Genomic DNA, 27,774 nt, shown 5'->3' with positions numbered 1-27,774 from the left:
ATTCATTTAAAATAGGCAAAAAATTAAGTATGGTACTTTTATCATTGTTATTCACTAGGCCTCTTCGTCAAACACGCAGAGCAAGCACAATATTTACTCTTCAGAGAAGGTTCCTCCTTACCTAAAAAAAGTTTTGGGAATAAAAATTTGCCAAAATGTTGGATAATCTCTTCTGAATAAGTGTGATTTTTCTCCCCTCGATTTTTTTTAGTGCAAGAATGGTATTACTTAGTCTTCTTGGAATGGTAGCTTATAATAGAAATGTATAGAATGCAGACAAGAATCTAATGTATAGCCTACAAAATTAAAAAGAGGAAAGGAATGGGTAGGGGAGGGATGTGTGAAATTTTTCAAAAGGGTGACACTGATCAAGACATACTGTATTCATAAACTGTTTTATGAAGTGGCAACTCCTTTGTACAACTACTTCAGGATAATAAGAGGAATACGTGTGTGCATGTGTGTGTGCGTGTGCATGAGTGTGTACACAGAGAAACCCAGCAATGTTGAAAACCCAACAGTTGTGAATTTGGAAGTTTCTAGAGCACCAAAGGATCCCACAGCTGTCAGAAAATAAAAAGCCTCTGAGGAAAGACCTCCTCCTGTCTTCTGGCCTTGGGTTTAGGGGCAGGGATCCTCTTTAGTTTGACAAAGTCCTTCTCTAAGCTGCCATGCCAGGACATAGAATTAGACCAGAATGTGAGTGAGACCCCTATGTGAAGAGGGTGAAACGTACATAAAATTATAATGAAGAAATTCCACCTGCCACCTGGAATGCAGACACCACTTCTCTACCTTCAAGAAAGTTATCCTAAAGGAAAGTGATCTCTACAACGGATCCATTGTCCTGAGCTAGTGTGATGCTAGTAGAATTTCTTTGTTCACACTGATCCCTCCCTTGTTTTAAAATTCCACTGATTACATTATAAATTCTTGGCATTTTTTAAGGGCTCTGCCATATACTTTGAACTCTAAATTGTTTAAGTAGCCTTGTCATTTACCAAATAGAACTACAAATGGAATCTTATTTTCTAATAGGTTACAGAGTTTACCAACAACCTAGCAATGATCTATCTCCCTGTAATTCTGTGGACATTAAAAAGGGTGAAAATGTTCTAGGTCTTTTTTTAATGTTTTCTACTGTCATTTTGTTTCCTTGTGAGAGTACATTGTCAATCTTGGCTTTTAGGAAAGCTCTTATTCTACTTTTTTGGAAGGAGAAATTAAGGGAGGAATTAGATTTACCCTCTGGTTATTTGGTCTGTAAACAGGGCTATAGTGAAATGCGTTTTCTGAGGTTTCAACCACACTACATTCTTAAACAAACTTTTCTACAAATGTACCTTACAATGACTGATTCAACCTATTTTTTACTACTATTTATTTAGCATATTGTCAACATTTTTCCCTGCAAAATCTTGCTTTCGTCTTTAAAACCTCTAGATTTTGGAGATGTGGAAAGTAATGATATTTCTCCATAGATACAAATCTTGCAGTCACCCGGTAAAGAGGACTAAATGAAACTTGATTTTTCAGCTCCCTGTGTCCCGGAGGGCTTAAAACTCCACTCTTGTCTGACAAAATACAATTTATTTTTTTACTTTCAGGAAGTGCATTTTCGTATTTCGAATTAGCTGAGAGAACAAAACTGTTTATACAGTCTCTGCAAGAAAAAAATGTGGAGGGAGAACTCCCAATAACTGTCATGGCTACAGTATCAACAAAACAAACTATTTAATTGTAAATGATCCTTTAGATTCCAAAATTAAAACTACATCTACTTAAGCTGACCGTGGTGGCTCATGCCTGAAATCTCAGCTACTTTGGAGGCAGAGACAGCACGATTTATAGCTCAAGGCCATCTTAGTTTGAGCAAAGTTTATTTATAAACTGTCCTTAAAATGATCACAAGACAAGAGGTACAGAGCTTGCCTAAAATTCAGTTTATGTATTTAACTAATAATCTGATCCAGTCATTCAATTACAGATTTGCCTTCACAAGTTCATAGGAAAATTCCATTATCTTACTGCAAGACTAAAATCACAAACCACTCATTAGCAGCAGTAAAATATTTAACCCTTGAAATGAGTACAGATATTTTTGGATAGGTTACATAATGCAGAATGTGTAACTTCTGAGCAAATTGTCAGAAACTTGTCAATGTCTTTCTAGTCTTAAAAAAACAGATATATAAGAAAAAGGGTGGGTGTCTAAATTAAGTCGAACAGAACAGGAGCAGATTTTCTACATTCATAGAACTTCTACATTCAAGAACTTTCATTTACTTCTCTTCCAGTGTGACTTTGCTTCTCTAGATTCTCCAGGTACTTTCTAAGATCTTTACCTTGATGTAATATCTTCATTGCAAAGTCTGGCTTCAGTGGCTTACATCTGTAAACCTAGCTAGTCAGGAGGCTGAGATCTGAGGATTTGGGCTCAAAGGCAGTGTGGGCAGAAAATTCTGTGAGACTCTTATGTCCAAACAACTATCATAAATCCAGAAGTGGCACTGTGGCTCATTGGTACATCTCCAGCTTTGGGAGAAAAATAAAAGCTCAGGGAGAGTACCCAAGTCCCTCGAGTTTAACACCAGTCCTGGAACCACCCTCCCCCCCCAAAAAAAAAATCATTGCAAACTCTGAAACTCCAAATGAATGAGCTACATACTTCTGTATTTATGCAACCCAACATCTATTGAGTTCAAAAGGCACTGGAAGTATTTATCTCTGCAATGATCTGAGAACAAATTGATGTTATCTTTTTTGATAAAAATAGAAAACAAACCCAAGCCATTATTCAGTTAAGATCTCATATATGATTATATTCATAATCATATATGTGTGCACTTAAAAGAAATCTGTTCTCTGATAAAGACAGAATTATTTTCAGTTAGAAATGTTTTGTATTTTCAGTGAGAAAATATTAGCAGCACATACTCCAAGATATTTTCAAGCACCTACCTATTCTGCACAGGAAGAACCAGAAAAGCCGAATGTGTTATCAGTAATAAAAACAATAATGTTTCACAATATGATTAAATAATGGGTAAATAGTTTCAGGTTAAAAGCAAAAGCAAACCAAATGAACCACATGATATGCATATTCTACTCAGGTTTTTAGCTAATAAACATTTCTTTCAAACTGATTAAAACATAATTGTTTTCTTTTACTAGTTCAACATCATCGTTTTGGTGAGTTTTTTTTCTGAAAATAACAAACCCATCATCTTATAAATTGAACTGACATTCTATTCTATCCTGTAGTAGAGAGACTTCTGCCAGTGTTTAAATTTTTACCTCCTATAATTCTGTATATGAATACACTAAAAATAAACAAAAACTGAAGGAAGTTGACATGATCAGAGATATATACTAAAGATAATACGGTATCGGTTGTCAACTGATTCTATTTCTAAGCCAAAGTATGAGACAAGTATAAGGGGCATCCTCATTTGCACATTACCTGTCTTTGGCTCCACTGAGAAGTAGGGCTGGCCCTGGAGAATGCTGTAGACCACTCGGGCGCTGTTGCCATAGGTTGGGTCATCTGCATCTGTGGCTGTCACTTGGACCACTGAAGTCCCTAGACAACAATCCAAAGCTTTGTCAATGAACGCCTTCCAAACCCAGTAATTCAGAACTGCCAAACTACAGCCAATGCTACATTTGGGCTATATTCTAAATTAATTTTATCTTCATTCCATATATCTGAAACATGGTTCTTGATGTTTTTTGTTTTTGTTTTTTACTTAAGATGACTCCAAAGAAATAAACAATACTAAAGCACTTGACATAGGGGTAATATAAATATTCCACTCACCACGATTTATTAATGCCTTTATTAAGGGGGACAAAATCAGTACTTAAAGGAGCAGAAATGGAAGCAGTGCTGTGGCTCAAGTGGTAGACCCCTAGCTGTGAGCTGAAGAGCTGGGGGCAGCACTCAGGCCCAGAGTTCAAGCACCATGACCGACCAAAAGAAAAAAGGAACTGAAATTCTAGGAATAGGAGTCTGTCACCAATGTCAGGTAACAGATTTTCATTGCTCTCCTGAAGGAACCTGCCATGTAATAACAGGCTGAACATAAAAGTCGTTCAGGAAACTATCTTTTTGTAGTTTAAACAGAATCAGACAGAAACTGGTATTTCATTTATTGAACAAAGAATTTTAGCAGGATAAAAAAGGCTCTCCATCACCTTAGTCATTATTTTACTTACTTTCACTAATTGATAAACTATGAAATAAAACTATGAACCACACCTTCCCAAAGGAGAAAAATACAACAAACTAAAAGGGGAATACCTAGTGGTTTTCCTGTATTGTATGTTACATATTTCTGCTCATTGAATATGGACAGCATTAGCTCAGATCTACTATTTTTACTTCCATTTTGAGTGCAAATCTATTAAGTATTAAATGATATTTGTTTAGATTATATATTTATACCTATATAATTATATGAATACAGTACTCATTATCTGATGGCAAAAAATACATTCATTCATGGATTCTTTAAAGGCTTAATCTAAATATAATATATATAATATAATATATTTCTAAATATATTAACTACTTCATGCAAGTTTGTGTGTATATGTGTGACACACAAATTCTCACCCATTTAAAGACATATATCTTAGAATTCTACTCTTCATGTGGAAAATGTTATTGGACAATTGAACAAATGAAACCACCTTTATTTTAAACAAATTAAATCATATTGGCTAGAATTCTTATGTGCTATGAGAAATTTTCTCTTCATATTTTAAGTAAACTTTTTTCCATCAATACAGTGAAACAAAACAAATACACAAATTAACTAGCTTCTATTCTTATCTCTTCTGCTGTTTTATAAAATCATCACTTTTAAAGTACATATTGGCTGTAAACCACTCTAACAGTACCTGAAAATCTATATTTTAAACGTAAGACTTTATATTGTTTGGGATAAAATATACATGAAAAGCACATTACTTGCTATTTTTTTCTAGTAATGGGAAAATTTTTTTTTTTAAAAAGCTTTGAGTAAAACAGCTTTCTTTATTCTCTTACATATTCCAAATCGAGTATGGGTTTGCCATTATTATACACAATTCACTATTGGATTTTCACTTGGGAAAAAAATAACAGAAGGATGACACATGTACGCTGGATATTTGTGAGCCGAGACACAGATAAGCAAACAGCCTGGCAAGCCATTGCGCGCCTGTGTGTGCTTTGGAGAGGGTGGGAAACAAAGTTGAGTAAATCCTTATCCTGATGTCCAAAGCTGAAGGAGAGACCATCGCCAGTCTGTGTCTACCAGGAATGAGCGTTATATCTTAGGCGTCATTATAACAATATGTCTAAGGAGAAAACAAACATTACATAGAAAACAGAACTCACACTTAACTTCTTAAAGTCCTTAAACCTGGACACCGGATTTCTTAATGTACCATGTCAATAGAGTAATGTATTGAGTGTGAGTTCAGGTGACCATCATGCTGCCATGGCTTTGTTCTTGCTCACTGCCCGCACGACAGCCCTGGGCTCCTGTGACTTTTCTCGGGATCAGTGGCCATCTACCAACCATCTAAGATTAGCTACCGCAGCACACTTTTGACTTACCCACAGGAGACATCTCCGGAACTCCCGCAGTGTAGGGACCATCCAAAAACTTGGGTTCGTTGTCATTGATATCTTGAATTTTGATGACAAACTCAGACTCAGGCTCCACGGGTTTGTTGGTGAGCCTGTCCAGTGCCTGCGCCCGCAGTGTGTAATAGGCCTGCTCCTCACGGTCCAGCCTCTTGGTAGCATGGATGTCACCCGTGTTCTCATCAATAATGAACACCGAGCCGGCCCCTTCTCCTGACAAGATGTATTTGATGGAGCCATCTCCTTTATCCACATCAGAGTGCAGCTGGTGAGAAACGTAGGCAGAGGAGACCAACTTACAAGAGGGTCGGCTATGTGCACATGTGTAAAATAACTCTTAGGTCAGGCAACCAGACGAGAAATGTTATTGTTTTTGGAAAGGTAAGCTGAAGGCTTATTGTGCAAAGCAGAAAGGCTGTTACAACGTGTCATCGTGCCCTGGAGGACAAATGATTCCACTGCTTCTGGTAAACGGTCTTATTCCCAGAGGTATTTTATATTCTCCCCAAAGTTAGAAAATTGGTGTTGTGGCTTTTGATTTGTTCTACTATTGCCAGATTCAGCCATCCACTTTGAACTAAGCCAATGTTCTGTAAACATGCATAACTACTTAATTTTTTATTCCATTCTAAGGATTTTTTTTAATAGACCATGTGCAAATTGTGTTTTCTTGTAATTCTTGATTTACCATTAATTATCCACCTTCTTGTTTGTTTATTTTGAGCTATTACTTGGGCTTGAACTCAGACATTGGGCTGTGTCCCCAGCTTTCCCCCTCAATTCTGACATTTGAACTCCGGAGCCTTTTGCTTTTGGCCTTTTGCTGTCATACCTGGGCTGTCTTTGAACGGTGAAGCTCGGATCTCAGCCTCCGGAGTAGCTAGGGTTATAGGAACGAGGCTCCAGGGCCCAGCAATTCTCACCTTCTTGAAGCCCTTTGTATCCTTCTGCCCCTACCGGCCCACTTCCACTCCTCTCTATGATTAACCAAAGTGGATGGAAGTCCACTCTTTAAACCTGTCTCTTCCATTCTGTTCTGTATTTTAAATTTCGAAGCTAAAAAGATGAGACGACATTGCTGTCAAAAGTAGGAATTTCAAATCAGTATGGGCATGGGACTTCAACTAAACCCTTTCTTGAAATACCAAGAACCGCATTAGATTTGCATGATTAACCTGGCCTCCACAGCGGGGCGGGCACCTGCGGATTTGCATTTCCTATGTGGAACTCTCCCTGCTGCATGTCAGAACATTATGTTCAACAGAAGAGCCATGGGGAACTCAGAAATAATTACACATTTTCCTGAACTACATAACCCAGGAAACATGCTAGTCAATCCATCATTTCCAACAATCTTTCATCCTCTATAAATGCCATCCTTCTGGACTTTGGTTAAGGTGAATGTAAAAACTCATTTTACCAAATTGCCGGGCTTTTCACTGCCCTACAGAAGTATATTTTCTTTTTCAAAAGACAAGGTACTGAAAGTATTAAAAAGAGAAAACCCCTATGAAAGACTATGCACAGAACGTCCTCATCTTTTCCTGTAGGTCCCGGAGGGTATAGAATTTTGCCCCATGGGTCTGTGTAAGAGATTCACCCTGTGCACTAACAGAGCTTTGTATGCAGGCACACCTTGTGAGTGACTTCAGCATATCATAAGGCAGTGGATCACTGGTGGCTTGCGCCTACCGCGCACATGAAGGTGAACGTGGAGTCGGCAACATGGTCTTTGTCCTTATTTTCTCGACTCACTCTCAGGCTTACAAACACATGTATGTCTCTTCACTTAGGAATTTAGAATTTGTGAATATTAGGGGTTGAATTACGGAGGAGTTCCTGGTTTATTTAATGTTCGCTCTATCTCACCTAATTTTCAGGAGTGCATTCATGAATCCTATCAATAGATGGCAAAAATGAGGTAGAGCAAGTATAAGTGTTCTGCCTGAGTCACTCCACGTGACTGGCTCTTTGGCAGCACCAAGGTTTGAAAACTTGTCCGACTGTGGTGAGACTCCTATCCACACATCCACACGCCCTACAGTGAGATCCTGCTTCTGTGGTAGAAGCCACTGGCTTGTGTGAGCAAAGACTTTAAGAGTCACTGCAAAGCTGGACAGCTGAATGACGGATGCTGGGAACCAACCTCCACATTCTCACACCCCACAGCTAGCTCAGTGCTTCTTCGTGCTATCTATCAATGTTCTCTAGAACATTCCAGAACAGTCTTTCCTTGCCACTACCTCATAAAAAGCTGCGCCATGTCCAGCAACATAAATCAAAACACTTGAGTCATGAGACAAATGTAGATAATAGACATCAATCAGCTGCTTTTAAGCAACCACTCACTGAGCCTCAACTCTGTTTTCAATACTACTCTTCCAATGCTGCCATCATCTCTGTCTTGATAGAGCAGCTTCTGTGCCACGGAGGCCACAGACCCGGATGACAAGTGTAAAACCGCAGGGAGTCGTGCGGATGACCATTGGGACGGTTGGGAAGCATGGGATGTGGTTTTAATCACAGCTCTCTCTCTATTTCAATCACATGCAGGAGTCAGAAATGTAGATCCCAGACTTAAGATTCATTTAACTAATCTCATCCACTGATTTCTGTTTGTGTAGTGTTGTGGTACAAAGTCCTTGTGGTATGGATGTAAAAAATGCTGTACACTTCTTTTCAGTATAAAGTACATATTAAGCCATGACTGAACTCCTGATCTCTGATACTGTATTTTCTGATATATTCTGTTGTGAGGTTTTTATTTTTTTTCATTATTGACAGTTTAAGAGATTAAAGATACAATCATGCTATTTGATTCTCCATTCAGAGGAATTTATTCTACTACTTGCCTTCTTTGTATACATACATACATATATACATACACATACATACATATGTATGTGTATATACATATATACTTTATACATACTCTTTCAAGATTCTTGCAGTTTGCAATCTGTCCTATCACTGACAGTTTTTTTTCTTCCACCTGGTACCATCAATAGTCTGGCAATCACTGCCAAAAATTCTCAAGCAGAAAATTACTTGGAGCCTAAACTCTATGTCCTTGCAAGGTTATTGTAAGCATCTGTGGCTAAAAGCAATAACCATCTTTAGGGTGGTAAGATGGATTGAGAATTATCAGACACATTCAGAAGTTCAAAATCTGGGACTATGTGAGTTATACTTATCTTTGTTGGTGTAGGAAATCCGTACTGCTAATGAAAAACTGCTGTTTCCCTGTTGAAAATGAATCCTCTGAAGAACAAAAGTGCTGCAATTTAGAAATAGCTAATGACATTCTTCATTTCACATATGTCTGTGTAGCTACACACACACACACATACACACACAGAGCTTTGTAAATACCTAGATATTACAAACAGAATTGTTTCTCCCCAAAATGGAAATCCAAGCCCAGGAAAACTACCTTTATGCCCCTACAATAGTGATAAAGGAATAAACAAATAACACAAATCAAATACAAACTACCTGTACTCTATTTAAGGAAGAATGAAACTTTCAATGATATGTCTTATAAATATGTTAGTAACAATAGCAAGAAAGAAAAACCATTTGAGTCCTTATCTTGGGGTTCATTTCACCTAACATCAACTTATTTGACCTTTTCTGTTTGTCTCAGATATATTTGTTATTGAAAATAAGGGAAACCATGGGACCTATGTTTCTTTGGGCCTGGCTTACTTCACTTAATATAATTTTTTCCAAGCCTTTCCATTTCCTAACAAATGGGGCAGTGTCATTCCTTCTGATGGAGGCATAGAATTCCATTGTGCATTATACCACATTTTCTTGATCCATTCATCTACTGAGGAGCATCTGGGTTGGTTCCAGATCTTAGCTATGGTAAATAATGCTGCAATAAACATAGTTGTGCTGGTAGCTTTAGTATGACCTTGTTTGTGATCATTTGGGTAAATGCCCAAAAGTGGGATTGCTGGGTCATAGGGGAGCTCTATGTGGAGTCTTTGAGGAACCTCCATACTACTTTCCAAAGTGGTTGAATAAGTTTACACTCCTACCAAAAATTCAGTAAGGTTACCTTCTGTCCACATCCCCTCCAGCATCTGTTGTTATTAGAATTCTTGATTATAGCCATTCTAACTGGGGTGAGGTAGTATCTCAATGTTGTTTTGATTTGCATTTCTTTTATGGCTAGAAAGGTTGAGCATTTCTTCATGTTTCTATTGGCCATCCTTCTTTTCTCTTCAGAGAAGTTTCTCTGTAAGTCTTTAGCCCACTTATTTATTGGGCAGTTGTTTCTTTGAGGATTTGTTGTTGGGGGGGATTTAATTTTTTGAGATCCAGATATATTTCAGATATTTATAAGATATTTCTTTGTTGCTTTGCATGTCCCTCCCCCACGGTATAATCCCTGTTTTCACTGTATTTGATGTTGGTATAATTTGTGGAGGGGAAGGGAAAAAACAAATAGAGATACAGGTTGACCCATTGCAACAATGAGATGTACAAGACATTATGTCGAAAACGAACTTTACAACTTTGGGGGGTTGTTGGAAAGAGATGGTAAGGGGAAGCAAAGGAGGAGGCAACAATGCTTGATAAGAAATATACTCATTACCTTGCCCATGTAATTGTAACCTCTCTGTATGGTATTTTCACAATAAAAAATGGGCAAAAAAAAGATGATATGTCTATTTCACATCCAAACATCCTTTTAAAGTGTGATCCTGAGAATAGTTTAATATTAATTCAAAACCCCTGACAATTCATTAATCATGACAAAATTCACTTTCATCAGTTGACTTTCAAAGCCTGTGTTATGTATCCGAAGTAAATATCTGCATTATATTAAAGTATTTTTCCCCAAATATGCACAATATTTGATACAGAATTCTTAGTTGAGTCTCCTTACTCATAAGGTAGAAAAATCATTAGAGAGAGACACACAGTATTCTGTAAACTCAGAAAGCCATGTTTTTGGTTGTTTTATTTTGTTTCTCTTTTTTGTTTGGTCATGGTGCTTGAACTCAGGGCCTGGTCCCCGAGCTTTTCTGCTTAAGTTTAGCTCTCTACCACTTGGAACCATAGCCTCATTTCTAGTTTTCTGGTGGTAAATTGGAGATAAGAATCTCACAGATTTTCCTACCTAGGCTGGCTTTGAACCACAAATCCTCAGATCTCCACCTCATGAGTAGACAAGATTACGTTTGTGAGCTACTGGCACCCAAACAGAAAGTCATTATTTTATCACTCTGTCTATAGAAGTAGGATGAATATCAAAGTGACTTTGATTTTGCAAACTACACAAAAGCCAACAAAACTCCATCTTCAATTAAACAGCAAAATGCCAATTTGGGTCAAGTGGTTGAGCACTTTCCAATAGAAAGCAACCAGGCCAAGAGGGCAAGGCACTGAGTTCAAGCATAAAAACCAATGGAACAAATGCACAACAACTAATTAAAACCAAAGGAAAGAATATATTCCTTGGAGTGCAAATCAATCTCCAACTCAGCTATCTGTGTACTTAGGTTTATTCCAACTTTACCCACAATAGCCAAAGCTTGGAGTTGGACACGGTACCCAACAACTGATGAGCAGATAAAGAAAATATTCCCCTACAAACAGTCACGTGCCCCCATGAGATATTACTCAGTCATTGAAAAAAATGAAATCATAGTCATGTGCAAGAAAATTAATGGAACTAGAGATCATCATGTTGATTTAATTCAAGCTCAAAAGGCTGAATGCCTCTTGCTCTTGTTCATTTGTATAAGCAGGCCCAAAATGATCGATAATGATGGCAATGATGAAGATGATGTGATGTCACCATTGTAGACAACAAAAGTGTAAAAATAAGATTGTGAGGGGGGCCCCATCATAAGGGGACTGGAAAGGAAAGGTTACTGAGGGTTAAGAGTACTCAAGAATAACAAAACTAACAAAAGACTTTTTGAAAATGTGGGCATGTTTACGGGGGAAGGAGCTGCAGAGGAGCAAGTGAATTGTTCACTGTACACTGTGAGCACGCATACCACTAGCACAGCAAAGCCCCTTTGCATTACAAAAAGAAAACAAAAATAGATGTAGTCATCTGCAAAGTGTGTTTATCAACCTGAGCGTGATTTACATAAAAAAGGATAATCACAATGTACACCCTAATGTTAATTTACTTTTTATAGATTCCTGACTTTTAAAGTTTAAGAGCATATTCCATATTATTGCAAGTTTTAAATCATAAATGTAGAGGGTATAATTCAGATTATTACAAGGTTAAAGTCATAAACATAGAGAGTAAACACAAATGAAACTGCTTAAATATACACGTTACATACGAAATCTCTTTTTTCATTATGTCTTCTAATAAATATTTTCCACATGCCACTAGATAACTTGTAATTATCAAGCTGCTGAAGAAATATTGCAAAGGAAAACAAATGTCTGAGTCATTTCTTTCTGGTTGAAGTGTTCCTAATTTATAATTATCATTGTGGTCTAGGATAATGGAACACAATTTTCTTGTGAAGCATCTTTGATTAAGAGGTTTGGTTTAAGAGGTTTAGGTATTAATTACTATACATAGAGTAATAAAAAGGTATAATTTAGGAAATGCATAGGTAATATTCAACTTGGTAAGCATATCTCATTTCTTTATTTAAGCAACAACAAATAAAGGACAGGATAACTCAGTTTTTATTCTCAAAATCTTTCAGCTCTGATAAACATTCAATGTGGAGTCCTCACTTATTTTTTGAGTGGAATGCTACCACCACAAGGTCAGGAAGAAAGAACTGTGGGTATGATACTGGATCTCTTCTTGCCTCTATCTGTAATGTCTTATTTATTCTTAGATCTCAGTTTATTCATATCTTACACATGCACACTTGGGCTTGAAGGTTAAAGAAAATTTCTTCTCTGGAAGAAATTTTTAAAATGAAACTTTTATTCAAATTTACAAGCTTTCATATATTGCCACCGCCGATTACCATGTTCCTTAGAGAAAGACATTTTGCTTTTGTTCAGCAAGTGTGTGCATCTGTGCCTATCACGTGGTAACTATGAGCCATGCATTCATAGCCACAGCTCTTTTTAAACCACAGATCAAGAGACAACATCTCAGAGGATCTCACCCTCTCTGTCCTCTCCCATGCATCCTGCAGAAAACTCCACAGCACTGATCTTACACTATCTTTAACTGCTACCACTAATTCAGATCTAACACTTTCACATCCCTGAGAAATCAACGTAGGGTCAAGGTCCTGTCCTGAGGACTAAATAGGACCTCATTGTTATTCCAATTGTCAAAAGTCCACATGCTCTCCTGCTGACTTACAGGTAGGACAGCAATGTGATCACTTAGCTGCGAGCACCACCAATGAGCCAGAAGCTGTAAAGGCAAAGACCCCGGAAATGCTACCCATTCTTGCTCAGAAAGTGGATGGCTTTGTTTTTAATAAAGGCCAGCTTGATGACACAACACACTTTGTGAAGGTGGAGCAGTGCCCACTGAAATTGTTGACTGAGGACGAGGTCCAGTTTTGCAAATACAGTTAAAGAGCCAAGCAGCTTAGCAACTGTTGCAGCAATTTCACAGAATCCAGGCTTCTGAGCCCAAATGTCACAATGGAAATAATGGAGATCGATTGTTTTTAATTTAAGCAATTCACTTCCATTGCATTTTACAAAATTATTAGGATGTCAAAATACAGTGCGTTCTGTGTTATTAAAAAATCAAATAAACATGCCAAAACACTTCAACAACAAGAAAAAAGTCAACCCTTTTTCTCAGATCACTTGGAATTATTGGACCAATGGATCAAGCCCTTCTTTGAAGACTTTTTTGAACACTTGTCTGCAGCAAACTTCTAATGCTATTTTCTTGCCCTAATGTTAGAGAAGACATTCAATCCAATGGAGCAACGAGTGTGGAGAAATGAATATGCAAAAACATTTTTAAGACTTGCACAGATAGTTCACACCTTATCCTTTTAGAAGACATTCACACCCAGGCCATAGGAAAACAGTACAGTGTGTTTACAATAACTGTTCAAAAGTTGCCTGCATTGTATGTACTGTCTCAGGTAGTAGAAAACTGAAATAGTCAAGGTGAACATAATGGAAATGTAAGTTTAGAGTCTATATCTGGGAAAACATTGAGCTACTCAGGAAAGAATCTTGTTGATTCTAATAGAAAGGTAACATGTGTCCAAAGCAACCTGGCAGACGTCAGTATGGGAGAAAAGATATGTGCAGACCCAATGCTAGAGAAAACACAGAGCTGGCAAATGCAAAAGGAACAAGCCCAAGAGGAAAGTAGGTCGACTGGACCAAGCAATAATTATGCTTATTAGAAAGATCTCAGTAAATGGAAGGGTCTGAGGGCCTTCGCGCCTCACGGGCTCTGCATGTCATACGCTGGCCTGCCTAACTCCTTCCTACGTCTCTTTTTCTCAGTCATGGGTGTTTATTTCAATAACCTGCATGCCAATGTCACAGGCAAAGCCCTGTCTCAAAGTGAGCTTCCTGGGATCCTGACTGCATACGCAGTCCCACACAATCACTTATGAGTGGCAGACACCTGTGCACATCTGTGCTCACACGCTCCATGCCCTCTCCTTCTGAGGACAGCACCTGACGGTAACATTTACAGAACCTGGTGAGAGATGGTGGATGAGAAACAACATCTGCAAGAAACACCGTAGTGTGGTAAGACTCATACAAGTCAAAACCCCCTCAGAGTGCCTGCTTGTCTTTCAATAGACACCTGATGTCTTCTAAATTTTGCATGCTCCCAAATGTTCTGTTGTATAGAAAGTTCACACACTGGATGAAACCGTCCACAGAATGAGGGGAGGGGAGGGTTACAGTGGGGTTTTCCTCCTGGAAGCAAGCAAGAAGCAAACTTGCCTTCACTCAGTGAATGCAGGGGGCCCACCTGCATGCCTTCCTCCCCAATTCTGCACCCCATGCTGAGCATCTTATGGTCACAGGTAGCATGATGCACAGAGGCCAAAGCACAATAATCCAACCAGAATATTTATCTACAGGCCAGGTTGTATTTCCTTTGTCAAACCTTTCTGGGTCAAACTATGTTATACCCAAAAATAAGCACCATGGGCCTAACAAGAAGAAAGGAAAAGAGAAGCTATGGAAAGAAAATACTTTTTTTTTTTTTTCCATTTCACTGATATTACTTTCAAAGACCAAAGAGACAACGAATATGGATAAGGTAAAAAGGAAGACGGGTGAAAAATTGGGGCTATCATTTGCTGAACAGATGCAAATTTTGAAAAGCATACTTCAAAATATTTTTTAAAAAACATGATTCTAACACAGTAATATTTCCTAAATAAAAAGTATATTAACCTGTTTCACATGACAGGATTTTCAGTGGGGTATATAACTATTTCATCAAAAAACAAAGCAGGTGCTAGGATACACAGGACTCTCCTCTGACTCAGTTGACTTAGGGAGACACAAAAAGTACTATTTCCCCCAAATAAATAACATAGAGAAGCTGGGCGCCTAGCTACTCAGGAGGCTGAGATCTGAGCATCGTGGTGCAACATCAGCTAAAACAGAAAAGTCCATGAGACTCAGATTTATCTCCAATAAACTACTCAGAAAAAAAGCCACAAGTGGTGCTGTGGCTCAAGAGGTAGAGCACTAGCCTTGAGCACAAAGCAAGTAAGGGATAGTGCCTAGGCCCTGAGTTCAAGCCTCAGGACAGGCAACACAGAGAAAGAGAGAGAGAGAGAGAGAAATAAATGAATCCAAAATCCGAGATCTCTCTGGAGTCTTCTGGCCCTCCATTTCTGCCACTATACCACCTTCACGCTCTTGTTTTCCTACATTTAACAATTTGGATCCCAGCATCCGATGATCTAAACATATCTAAGCAATCTAATGAGCTTTCCCAGGCAATTGGGAAAATCGTGATGGGAGGTGTGACTGACACAGAAGAGTGACACTGGCAGAAGCGATCATAATACTGAATTATTAGGTTGACACCAGGCCTCCTCACAAGGAAAGACTTCGCTAATTTTCCTTGGAGAGAATGGTTTGAGGTTTTCTGTCTTTGCAAACCGGTTTTCTGAGCAACACGGTCCCGCCACAGTTGGAAGGAACAGCATGAGGGAGGATAAATAATCCTCTGGCTGGATTATGACTGAGTCTTCACAATGGCATGTAGTCTTCAACGTGGTGATGATCTGTCACAGACCGAAAAGGTAATTGGCTCTCTAATTCCTTATCAGCCACGTTGATTTCATTGTAGGACACTTGATCTCTTTTTTTATGAAATGTTTAACAAATATTAGAACTCTATTCTTTGGTCCGTTAATCCACACACACAGTGTCCTGGTCCCAATCACTAGAGAGAACCATGGTAGTATTGAAATCAACTCCTATCTGTCTCATGCAACAAGGCATAAAATGAGCATCAAGGAACAGCGTGCAATACCTGATGTTTTTTAATGCTAGACCATCGAAGACTATCCAGAACACAAACACCGGTGAATCATAAGCATCCATCTCGTCAATAAATACAGAGTCAGCAAAAAATGTACCAAGTAGAGTAAGGACTGCATGAAACACTGGGGAGGGGTGAGTTTTTGATGTGTGAGATTGACTTCATTAAAAATAAAAATTATAATATCGAATGTTTGGAATTTTAACATACCAGCAAAATCAGGAATATTTTAGAATATGTGCAGAACATTCCCCCTCAGAACCACAAAGTTCTAATTTTCTAAGATTCTCCTTCCCTAATTCCCAATGTCTTACAAATGGCTTTATGAGAGGAAGATAATAAAAGATTTATTTCTGAGCATTTGGAGACGAGAATTTGTGTTTGCTTATGTATACCAATATGCAATTTGTTTAAAATCCTTCTACAGAAGAAATTGGCTTATGATTTAAAAATCTATGTCAAGAACATACACAAAGTATCTTGAAAGCCTGTGTCAATGTAATATGCAGCCCAAACATACAATTCTCAGGAGAAGTGCACTTACTTAAAAGGGCATGCTATGAATAGTTCTTGTAATTTATCTGATATCTTGTGCACAATTCCAATTAGGATCACTAACAAATTTATACACACTCAGGAAGCCCATTTGGCTCTTTCATTGTTGGAGATTTACAACGCTGTCTATTCTCTCTATATGCCACTCTGTCACATTATAGATACATGGTTCAGATGTATTATTCTATTTCGATTCAAACTACTCAAAACTCCTTGCAGCAGTGTGATGAGGATAATGATTTCCTGGTAGAGAGTGCTACAGAAAAGTACTAACACGGAAAAACGTTGCCGGAGGCTGTGATTTGGGGTGAGTTCATTGCAATTACAAATGCTGTTTCCAGTTGCTTAAACTCTTTTGCTGTGAAGGAAAAAAATACTAACTAAACCATTTTTTGCACCACTGATGATTTAAAAAATAAACCTCAGTGGGCACACATGGTAATATATTAGATATGAAAAAATTATTATTCATTGAACTGCTTGACCCTGGATTTGCAATACCATGTGAAATGGACAGTTCTAATAACAATAAAATAATGCCAAATTTCTGTGCACGTTCGACCCAGTGGAGAAAGAAAAGCCATTGCTGATGATAAAAAATGTCCTTTTTCATTGCCTTTTCAACCTCAACTTTTACCCCCTCTGTTTCCCATGTTGTTTCTATCTCTTTTATTCTGTAATAACAGCAATGGCTAACGGTAGCAGCTAATATTTACTGAGTGTAAATATGTGTGAAATTGAAAGGGCTTTAAAGTCTTCTAGTGAAATTCTTCTATAGTAAGCATTGTTGCTCTAAAGTTTTACACAAGAATATTATGATGTCACCATTCCAAAGGTCACGCAATAGCCTAAAAGTCTTGAATCTCAGACTTTGGAATTACAGGGTGCAGTATTTCCACCCACTCTATTGCTCTAGTTGTGTTCCGTCCCTCCCCGGCTCATCTCCTCTCACAAGCAATGATCTTGAGGAACTGGGGAACAAGTCCAACCATTACTGTTGGATTTAGACCAACTGAATTTTCAGGTTTTTAATCTCTGACCTCTCCTCGCTCTTTGGGCCGCACTCCAAGCCAATTGGCAGCTCTCAAAATTCTATCTCCACTGTCCTCAGACTCTGTTTATCTTTCTCTCCATGTCACTTCTCATTAGGAATCAAGATTTACTCTCAGAATCAGCATTTCTTTATAACAAAGATTTAACAATACAGCAATGGGATCTTTGCCCACTTGTGTGCACATGCACACACACACACACACACACACACACACATGAGGACACAAACATACACATCCACACACAAATCTTAGCAAACAACTTGAACTGGCCTCTTATCATTCTAGTATTACACAATTTATATGCACTTCTTATTCAAACAGAAAAACGTCATGTCTGTCTAGCTCAAAACTTTAAATACCCTCATCACTGCTCTCAAAAGTGAAGGTCAGCTCAGTGGGCAGTGTTGTGTCCAATGCAACACAGCTTATTGGTGGCAATGCACCATGGAAGGAAAGCAACAATCTCTGGTCATCTTAAAATGTCATTTATTCTAACAGGCATCTTGGATCCTGATTTTTAAACATATGAGGTTGATAATTACTTGTATACACTCATTTTTGCTTCTTATTGTCTTCTTCCTACCTCTCATTCTGCCTGTTCTAAACACGTCCCTGTATGCCCTGAGAATAAAAGAAATTGGCAAAGCAACAAGACATGGCCCAGAACGTTTCTACAAATAAATCTGTTGGATTCCATAATAGTTATCCACATTTGGCATTTATCTAAAGCAAAAACTTTAAAAAGCCATTTAACATGTTAGGAGAACATAAAACAGTGAAAAGTATATGTTACCCAAAGAAAAATGATGACAACAACTTCAACAAATGCTAGTGCTTTATTTAGTTCTGTTACTACTGGATTTTTTTCAGATTATCTGATTTTCTTGGCAAAATTGTCTCAATCCCCATCATACAGAGTGATAAGTACAACATGATGAGATACTATAAACAATCCATCCATCCATAACATCAACCAAAATATTTCTTAATTATTAAACATGATTCTACACACTGATCTGTAAATAATTGTGTTTTTAATACTATGAGGAATAGTTTTGATTTTTACTTAAATGGAAAGAGTGCATACTTGTGATTTCTCATATATAGACTTCTGTTGAAGAAATGGCTTATAAACTTTTGGGGATGGAGATTGAGACACCAATAATCTCCACATAAATGTTTAATTTATGGATGATTGATGAATCTTTCAGGAGACAAAATTATGAAGAGGAAGGAAATGGAAGATAATGGTATAGGAAGGAGGAAAGGTTAGGATGAAGTAGGGTACCAAGAGGTAAGGAAGGAGGGAAAGAGGCGAGGATGGGGAGAAAAAATGGAGGGGGGAGGGGAAAGAAGAGTATAGAAATCAGAAAACTGTCCATTTTCTTATTCTGTCAACGAAATTCCTTAAGATGCCTTCTACATATTTTACTCCTCTTGTGAGCAGACTGGCCTCAAGCCATCCTGGGGTTCTATGAGGTTTATTTAGAACTTCTGTGGGTTGTTTTACTCTACAGATTGTCAGCCTCAAGGGGCTCTTATGAAAAAAAATCTAAGATATCATTATAAGAAATAATAATACTATTTCAAAACTTAATATCCAAGTACAGTGTAAACAAAGTACACCAAGCATAGCAAGCTTCTTTAGTCAAATTACAAGACTGAGATGGCAACTTAAAAAGAGAAACAAATGGCTAAGGCAGTTAGGAAATGTATATAGACAATAGCCCAGAAAAATCCTAGCTGATCAAGTTGAGTGGTTTCCCCAGTAATTCTGTCCTATTCTAAATAAATGATAAACTAGTGCCAGAGTTTCCTGAATGGATTCAAGACTGATAAAGCTACCACATATACTATGCCAAGCCACACAGCTCCTTCCCAATCTTTAATAAGACATTCTCCATCTTTGTAAAGGAGATGCTGCTCCTGGCTGTTATAACATTACTGCATTGGGTTTATGTGGGACTTGAGCCAATAGTTCAAACACACAGTGGCTTCCGGTGGAATGCTGGGAAGAGAGTGGCTTGTCCCAGTGGTTCTACTGCTTGTTACTAATGTAGAAAAGTTTCTCTTAGCTTTATTTTTCTTATATAGAGTAAGAGATTAGTGACAATAATGCTTCCTCCATCTGCTATCTTATTAGAATCTTTATAAGGTCTACAGGGTCTTGATAAAGACTTATGCAAGACTTTATGAAGGACACTGGATGAAGATCTGACTTCATAATGCCTGTGCTACTAATTAAGAATATCATATAGAAAAGACAGCTTTCAGATCAGACTCATTTTACTAAATTAGGATAGATAAATATATGCAAAGAGTAGGATACTTTGATTTGTAGCATTAACATATATGCATATGTACACATATAAAACCCATATGTGTAAGTGTATTCAGATCTTTCCTGTTTCAAGCGAGATGATAAGCACAGAGCTTAAAAGATAGAAATGCCATTCTGAACATTTGGATTCGATGTTTCTTAAAATAGTTTTAAAAATGTATAGGATAGTTGTTCTCTAAGTAAACAAAAACATTAATGAAAGCTCTCATTAAAAAACAGTTTTTGAATGACTTTTTGCAATGACTTTTCTGCTCTTTGAAGTGCCTAAATAATGTACTAATACAGACACATTGACTTCTATCTAGTTCATACTCTGTTGGGAAAACTTTGAACTAATTGATGAACTCTCATAAATAGACCACAACAAAGGCTTTTTGACAAAGACTCCTAATAGTGTACTACAGTGTTTTTAACAAGTACTTCTGGCTACTTCATTGAATAGTAACAGAAAGAGAAGAGAAAAGATTATATAAAATTGAATGTGTTGTAGAGTACTTTGTACTCCTTTTTATTCTCAAGAGATCCTGTCAATAACCAAGCTAAAATAGCTGATTGTTCCCTGGGAGGCACTACAAATTGCAAGGGTCTCTAACGAAAAGCTTCAGTTAGTTGCTTTCCCCAAAGAAGCCTTCTATGTTTAAGGATTTAAATGGGCTCAGTAAGAATATCAAATCTAATATGTCCAAATTACAGCCTCGTCTCGTATTCGCTTCTTTGTCAGCATTTACCACATGAAGGACAGATTGGCTGTTGTTGAAGATCCAGTCACTGCCAACCTCCGTTCTTTCCACATTTCCTCCTAACATAACAATGGTTGACTGTTAAAGCATCTCAAAACTATTCCATTCCCCAGCATTTTTATCTTATTCCATTACCATATTACAAGCATTACCATCTCTTGCTTACAATCTCTTGATTGTAAAATTACTTTCTGTTTCTAGCAATGTTTCCTTCCACATTTCTTGACTCTACTAGAATCAGCTTTTCTGAATTATTACGGGAAACATAACCCACATTAAACAAAGTAAACAATAAAACAAAAGGATATTCATCTTCATGATAGGTTCCATTCCTACTCTCTGTCAGCCTCTGATCCTTTTTTGGGCTTTCTTTCATTGTCTAACTATTCTAGGCCTAGAGGCAAATGTTATTTATTACAGGCCTGCAAGTCTTTACATATGCTGCTTTGGGACAATTTTTTTCCTCCTTTTCCAACTATCCTATATGCTGTCTTTACCCCTTTCTATCCTTCACCACTCACATGAAATATTTCTTCCTTTTCCATGCTGTGCCTGATAGTTTCAGGTTGATTTTGATTACTCTTTCCTCAACCTTCCATGAACATTTGACAACTTCTCTATCAGATTGACTGTATTCTCATGGCTTTCCAACTTACAGGAAAGACACGCCTAGCTGCATATTCACCTCCTCACTACACACTCACTTGACACTATAGCCTGCGTAACTATGACTATTTGTTCAAAGAATAAATTAATGGAATGGAATGAGCTGGAAAGATATTCATGATATTATAACTGCTCAAATACAAATAGCACTTAAATGTAACAAATTGGCTAAAGAAGGGTACATGACGGGAAGGAACCCACATGTAGAACTTCTCTAAAAAAACCAATGGCTGTTTATCAACACCAAGAAGTGAAAACATGTTTGTGGAAATAGGCAAAGGCAGGGGCTCAAGATAGTGGGAGGAGGGGTGAGCAAATGCAGCCCTTATATGCAGTTTACATTATGCATACATGGAGCAAAATAATTTGAGAGCAGGGAACTGGAAGGAGGAAATGGGAGAGAATGAAGAAAGTGATGACACTGACAAAGGAGGATTATACTCATAACCTGACTTACGGGATTGTAACTACTTTGTACAACTACTTAATAACAACAATACACAAAAGGTCGGTAATAGACTGCGTTGCTTTTTGTATTCTCTTAATCCACTATTAAGATTTTCAATAAGACAAGCTATGTTCGAGATGACTCATTCAAAGCAACTAAATACTAAGGATGAGCGAACTAACCAGAATAAGTTCTTACTGAAAATATTGACACACTACTTAAAAAATAATCTGGGGACTTCTGTCTTACCAAGAAAGCAGGTGAAACCCTAAATCTATTTCCTTCCTCCAAAGATAAATACAAGGAGCTTTCACTGTTGTATTTTCTGAATTGGACAGATGTCTAGAAAATGACCTCATCAGGAAGGTCTATCTGGTCAATGAGATGGAGATTTCAAAAGGCTGTGAGCCACCAGAGACCCAAGCATCTGTGTTAGTGGAGCAAACCAGCAGATGGTCCCTATGATATCTACACTCAAAGTGATTGTCAATGAATATACCTGCTCGCATCCGCAGCAGGCCTGATGCTACCAACGTGAACAATACAAATAACGTGACAAACATGAATTCTTTCCCGCCTTGTCCTTGCCTCCATCCCTTGCTTCCCTCCCCACTCCTTTCTTGTCTTCTTCCTCTTTCCATTCCTTCCTTTCTTCCTACTCCCTTGTTTTCCCTTTTCTATCCCCTCCCTTCCCTTTCTCTCCTTTCTCTTTCCCTCTATTCCTTTCCCTTCCCTTCCTATATTACCCATCTACATTTGCTGAATTCTCTGGCCTGTTTAGAAATATAGCTGTTTAGCTATACTTAGCTATGTTGTGTGTATTAAAAGTACTTAGATCATCGTCTAGGAAGCAAGGATACAAAACTGGAGGGTAATGCCTCCCTCCGTCAGCACAAGTGGCAAGTTGCAGTAGTTAGGTAGTACCTGCGTTATCTTAACACGCTGCTCATCCTGACATTGATAAGGTGGTAGCTCAGGGACTCCCTCATGACACAGAATGCAAAGCTGCACTGACTTCATTCCTTTGCTCCCTACACTAATGATTCTCCCAAAAATCTTCTAAGATGGAGATTAAGAATTCCTTAACATATTGTTCATTTACTGATAATTAATCTCCACCCTCATGCTGCAGAGTCATCCCTTGCGGTGTATTTTAGTCAATGCATTCTTCTGAGATTAAAAAGGATGGGTGCGCAGTCCCCTCGAAGACCCAGCCAGATGCTGTGGTATCAACAGTAGCAGCCAGAAAAGGAGTCATTCCAAACCCCCAATGGCCAGCCCCATCTGTGCTGAAACCACAGTCCCTCCTGCACTCATTGAATCTCTATGCGAATCCTCAAAAGACATTTTCATACATCTTGTAATGTGTTTCACGTATGACTTTCACCTAGCCTATGCCAAGAAAGATTGCAAGTGATAACAATCTTTAACTTGTTTTGGTGCAAATGCACACAAAGATGTGGTGATCTTGGGTGAGAAATAATGTTAGCATTGATGTGGATGGATGTAAGATTACCTCACCCTGAGTGTGCTGTCTTTCCCTAAAACTGTCCTTTGCCACCATTGTTTTAATCAGGAACTTGATTCCTTTGCAGATATTCTATCAATCTATTCAATTAAACATTTTCACCCCAGATATATGTTTTTCTAGGTAGAAGAGTGGACTCAGAATCTAATACATTTAATGATTTATAGACTTCCTCTTTCACAAGAACTACAGAACAAGCCACAAAGATAGGGCTTTGTAAAATCTTGTAAGTTTTTACATTACTGGAGCTACAGAATGCACATGTTTATGCTGGTGTCAGAATGCACAAAGCTCTGACCTGGCCCCAGCTATCACTGTATATGTTAGATAGTTTCTGAAATCACACATCAGAGAATCTACTGAAAGGGAAAAACATTTCCTCATGTTCTCCATGATGCAGTCATGGCTGAAAATATGATGAATTATCACTAAAGGGACAGAGGGTGACTCATGCTACCACTCACATTAAAGAACAGCTTCAACTTAGTTGAACTCTCATCCTGTTTTTAAATCCATGTAATATTGCACACTGACAAAACCAAACACTCCAAACAGCAATACATCTTACATGTCAGTTCATCCATTCCTGTTAATTAAGATTACAGGTAACGTGTACCTGTGGGCATGGTGGTTCATGCCTATAATCAGTTATTTGAAAGGTAGAGATAGGATCACAGTCTAAGGCCACCCTGGGCAAAAAGTTGATGGGACCCAATCTTAAAAACAATCTAGGGATGGATTTCCAGGGCTGCTCCATCCAAAAAGCACAAGACACTATTTGAAAACAATGAAAATGCTGGGTGCCAGTGGCTCACATTTATAATCATAGCTCCTTGGAAGGCTGAGACCAGGGGTGGTGAAGTTTAAAGCCAATCCAAGCAGAATTCATCTCCAGCCAAGTAAAATGCTGGAACCAAGACATAGCTCAAGTGATACTGCACCTGACTATCAAGTAAAGCCTCATTGCCACTTAGAACGTGCGCGTGTATGCACACACACACACACACACACACACACACACACACATGTGTGAGTAATATAGACACTACAAATTCACGTTTCAAATAGAATATTTAGTTTTTTAGGATAATATGTTGCTTAAAAAATTGTCACTCATCAGACCAGATACCCATCCACACACACACACACACACACACATGAAATTAAGTCATTGGCTCGAAATTAAATGGAGGTACAGATCATCATGTTAAGTGAAATAAGCTGTATTCGTAAAGCCAAGAATTTAAGTTGTTATTCATAGAACTTAGGGAAAAAAGGAAAAAACAAAACAAAAAACATGAGACAACGTGAAAATAAAAGGGCCTGTTAGGACTGTGGAAGGTAGAGGAGGAGGAGGACAGAGCGGAGAAATGACTGGGTAAATGCGGCCAAAGCAAATGTATATGCATGCACTTAAATGTCAGAACAAAAGGGCTTCCTTTGGAAAACTATTAAATGCTAATGATTATTTAAAATTATAGCTATTGGGGTATAATTACACATTTTGGTTCTTACGTCCAACAGTGTAATTTTATTATACTTTTTATTTTTCTGTTGAGAAGGCAGTTTTCTAAGTGAAAATGTTTTCAAACAATATGTTTGTGCTCTTTCCTAAAAAATATATAAGCCAGATAAAGTAATAAAATCCCCTCCATAATGAACCTTGAAACTAATCTTACTGAGAAGGGGATTAGATGTTGTTTCCTAAGCAACATTAGATTTTCCCCCATATTTTTCATTTTCTTACCGTTAAAATTCTTTACTTTTCTATTATATTATGGGGAACTCTCGGAGTACTAAGAATTTATTATCTACTAATAAATGCTCTAAATTAAAGAATGTAGTTGTTAAATAAAAATTTGCCATAGCAGTGATGGAGTGAAAATTGTGCTACAATTGTAATCAGAAATGCTTTTGCTAAATTGCAGTTTATACAAAATATATTCATCTCAACCAAATATTATCCAAGAATCTATTTTTATGCTACATAATAAATATGTTATATGTGTTTCCTTTATCTAATAGAAAAATACGTTAGTAGCAAATGTAAATTAATAGAACATATATATATATATATATATATTAGTATATCTCCCATTTAATACATATGATTACTTTAGATAAAATGTGATCTCTAATAATAACTTCCATAAACATTACCTCAGCTGCCATTACTGGAGTCTGAGATCATAGTGTAAACATATTGCTTTAACTAACCAAGTCCTAACAAACTGAAAGCAAATCAAATTCTACCAACAGAATTATAGCTGATATGAATGTCATAAAAGAGACCAAGCTCCACATCTATGAGGTCTGTTCTATATTTTCAACTTTCTTTCTATTGAAAATATTGTCCCCAGATAGGATGGTGAGTCATAAGGTTAGTAACTAGTGTTTGCCAGCAAAACAAGAATGCATTAGCTTGGAAAATCTAGACAGAGGCTTGAAGAATATGTAGTGAACTTCCTGACATGTATTGATGGGGATGGGTAGTAAATAAAGGTCTAAGCATTCTGGTAAAAAATAATAATAATAAAATAAAAGAAGGAAGCATAGAGATTTGAAATGTAGACGCTGATATTAAACGTAATGATTCTTGTTAGTAAGACTAGCTAATAGCTTTTCCCAAGAAATCTATAAAAGTGCTTCCATGGAATAGAATGAAATCGGTCATGATGACATCTACTCAGCAGGCACCTCGATGTGTTTTCTAGTACTTTGTGTACTTGTAGCATATTATAACTGCAGCTCAATGGCATTACAGAAAAGAACACTTTTCTTAAAAGAATAGTGCCATGGGTCACTATGAAAAGTGACCCCCTCTTTCCTTCTCTTCTCACCCATTCCTCACCCAAACCAGCTGATCTGAGCCTTATCGTTCAATTCCCAATGTAACCAGGCAATCCTGCCCAAGCTTCTCTTTCCTGGTTAGGGTTTGATTTGTCCCTCCCAGCGTCTACATTTTCTTCCTCCCCTGTCCTATTTGCTTTGTCGAGACAGTACTTTCAGTGAAGTTCATCACCCTTATAAAGAAATGATAACTTGTCAGCCAGGCATCTGTGACTCATGTCTGTGATCCTAACTACTCAGAAGGCTAAGATCTAAGATCTTCCCAGACTGGGAAGAATTGTCTGGGAAGACTCTTAATTGCAATTAAGCAATAACCAAAAAACCAGAAGTGGAAGTTTGACACAAAGGGTAGAACACCAGCCATGAGCTTAAAGCAAGTAAGAGATTGAAACCTTCCGTTCAAGTTCCAGTACCAGCACACACACATGCGTGTGCGCACACACACACACATACACACACACGTGTGTACACACACACAGAGATGCAGCATAAATATTTAATCTTCTGCTGTACATATAGTCATCTGAAGTCCAACAAAGTCCCAGCATCCCATTAGTTCTTGTATTATAAATCATTTTTATGGTTAATTGTGGACATGTGTGATTTTGTTCATGAGTTTCATGTTTAAAATGACCCCCAAGTGTAAAATGCTGTCTAGTGTCTTTAGGCAAAAAGACTGTGATGTAAGTGATCAAGGCATTAGGTGTGTTTTTACTTTTAACTCAGCTTTTGCTTGGCATGAGTCATGGTATACTGTGGGTGAACTCGATGTTAATGAACCCATTATCTGTACCCAGTCAGATACCTTAAGTGGAAATAAACATAAAGAAAAGTTAAGCACTGAATAATAGAAGCACACAGTGGAGCTAGAAACTCCTAAAATCCTTTACAGGAGAGAATGGTACATAGCTTCGCATTTGTTAGTGATCAACCACTTACTGTTTCTGTACCCTAGTGCTAAGTCTCATGAGGTTTTAACTGGATTTCCCTGATACCAGCGGTCAGTATTGGCCACTAGAGTTCTCGAGGCTTTGTCATATACAATGAGTGTCAAATCTACATAATCCATTATCTAACAAAAAATTGGTTCAATTTAACTCTACAAATTCCAGTAATATCTACAAGTAGAAATCAACTAACAATGTAAGGTCCTTTTCCTTATTTAAGAACAATAGCTACCCCTAATATATCCTTAATAAGTGAGTATTGAAATGTGATAGAATGGCAAGAGAAAATAGAATATCAACAGCAGAGGAATGAGAGTGGGAAAAGAGTGTGAAAAGAGTTTGAATTTCATGCATTGTATTTGCATTCTTTAATTCTGACATAATCTTTAAAATGTCTGTTGACTTGTAAACCCACAATCTTTTCCCTCAGGATAAGAAATCTCATGAATCTGAAAGTCTTATGAATCTCAAAATAATTCCAGATTTACAGTAAAATTCAGACTTCACTATGTACTATGCTTCCAATAAAACTAGTTATCTACACTTGAAT

General features: G+C 37.6%; 1 protein-coding gene across 1 annotated transcript in view; it reads right to left on the bottom strand.

Annotated features, from left to right (window-relative positions):
• Cdh7 (cadherin 7) overlaps positions 1 to 27,774 on the bottom strand; it is a 104,692-nt gene that overhangs the window by 48,421 nt on the left and 28,497 nt on the right. The window contains exons 3-4 of the mRNA XM_042693490.1: positions 5,609 to 5,903; positions 3,464 to 3,583 (exon numbers count right to left, since the gene is read on the bottom strand). Of these exons, the coding sequence (XP_042549424.1) occupies positions 3,464 to 3,583; positions 5,609 to 5,903 (415 nt within the window). The remainder of the gene's footprint in view (positions 1 to 3,463; positions 3,584 to 5,608; positions 5,904 to 27,774) is intronic.

Source organism: Dipodomys spectabilis, unplaced genomic scaffold (assembly GCF_019054845.1).
Source record: "Dipodomys spectabilis isolate Male_0828 unplaced genomic scaffold, ASM1905484v1 ptg000169l, whole genome shotgun sequence".
Lineage (NCBI taxonomy): Eukaryota > Metazoa > Chordata > Mammalia > Rodentia > Heteromyidae > Dipodomys > Dipodomys spectabilis.
This window is presented reverse-complemented; position numbering and strand designations above follow the sequence as displayed.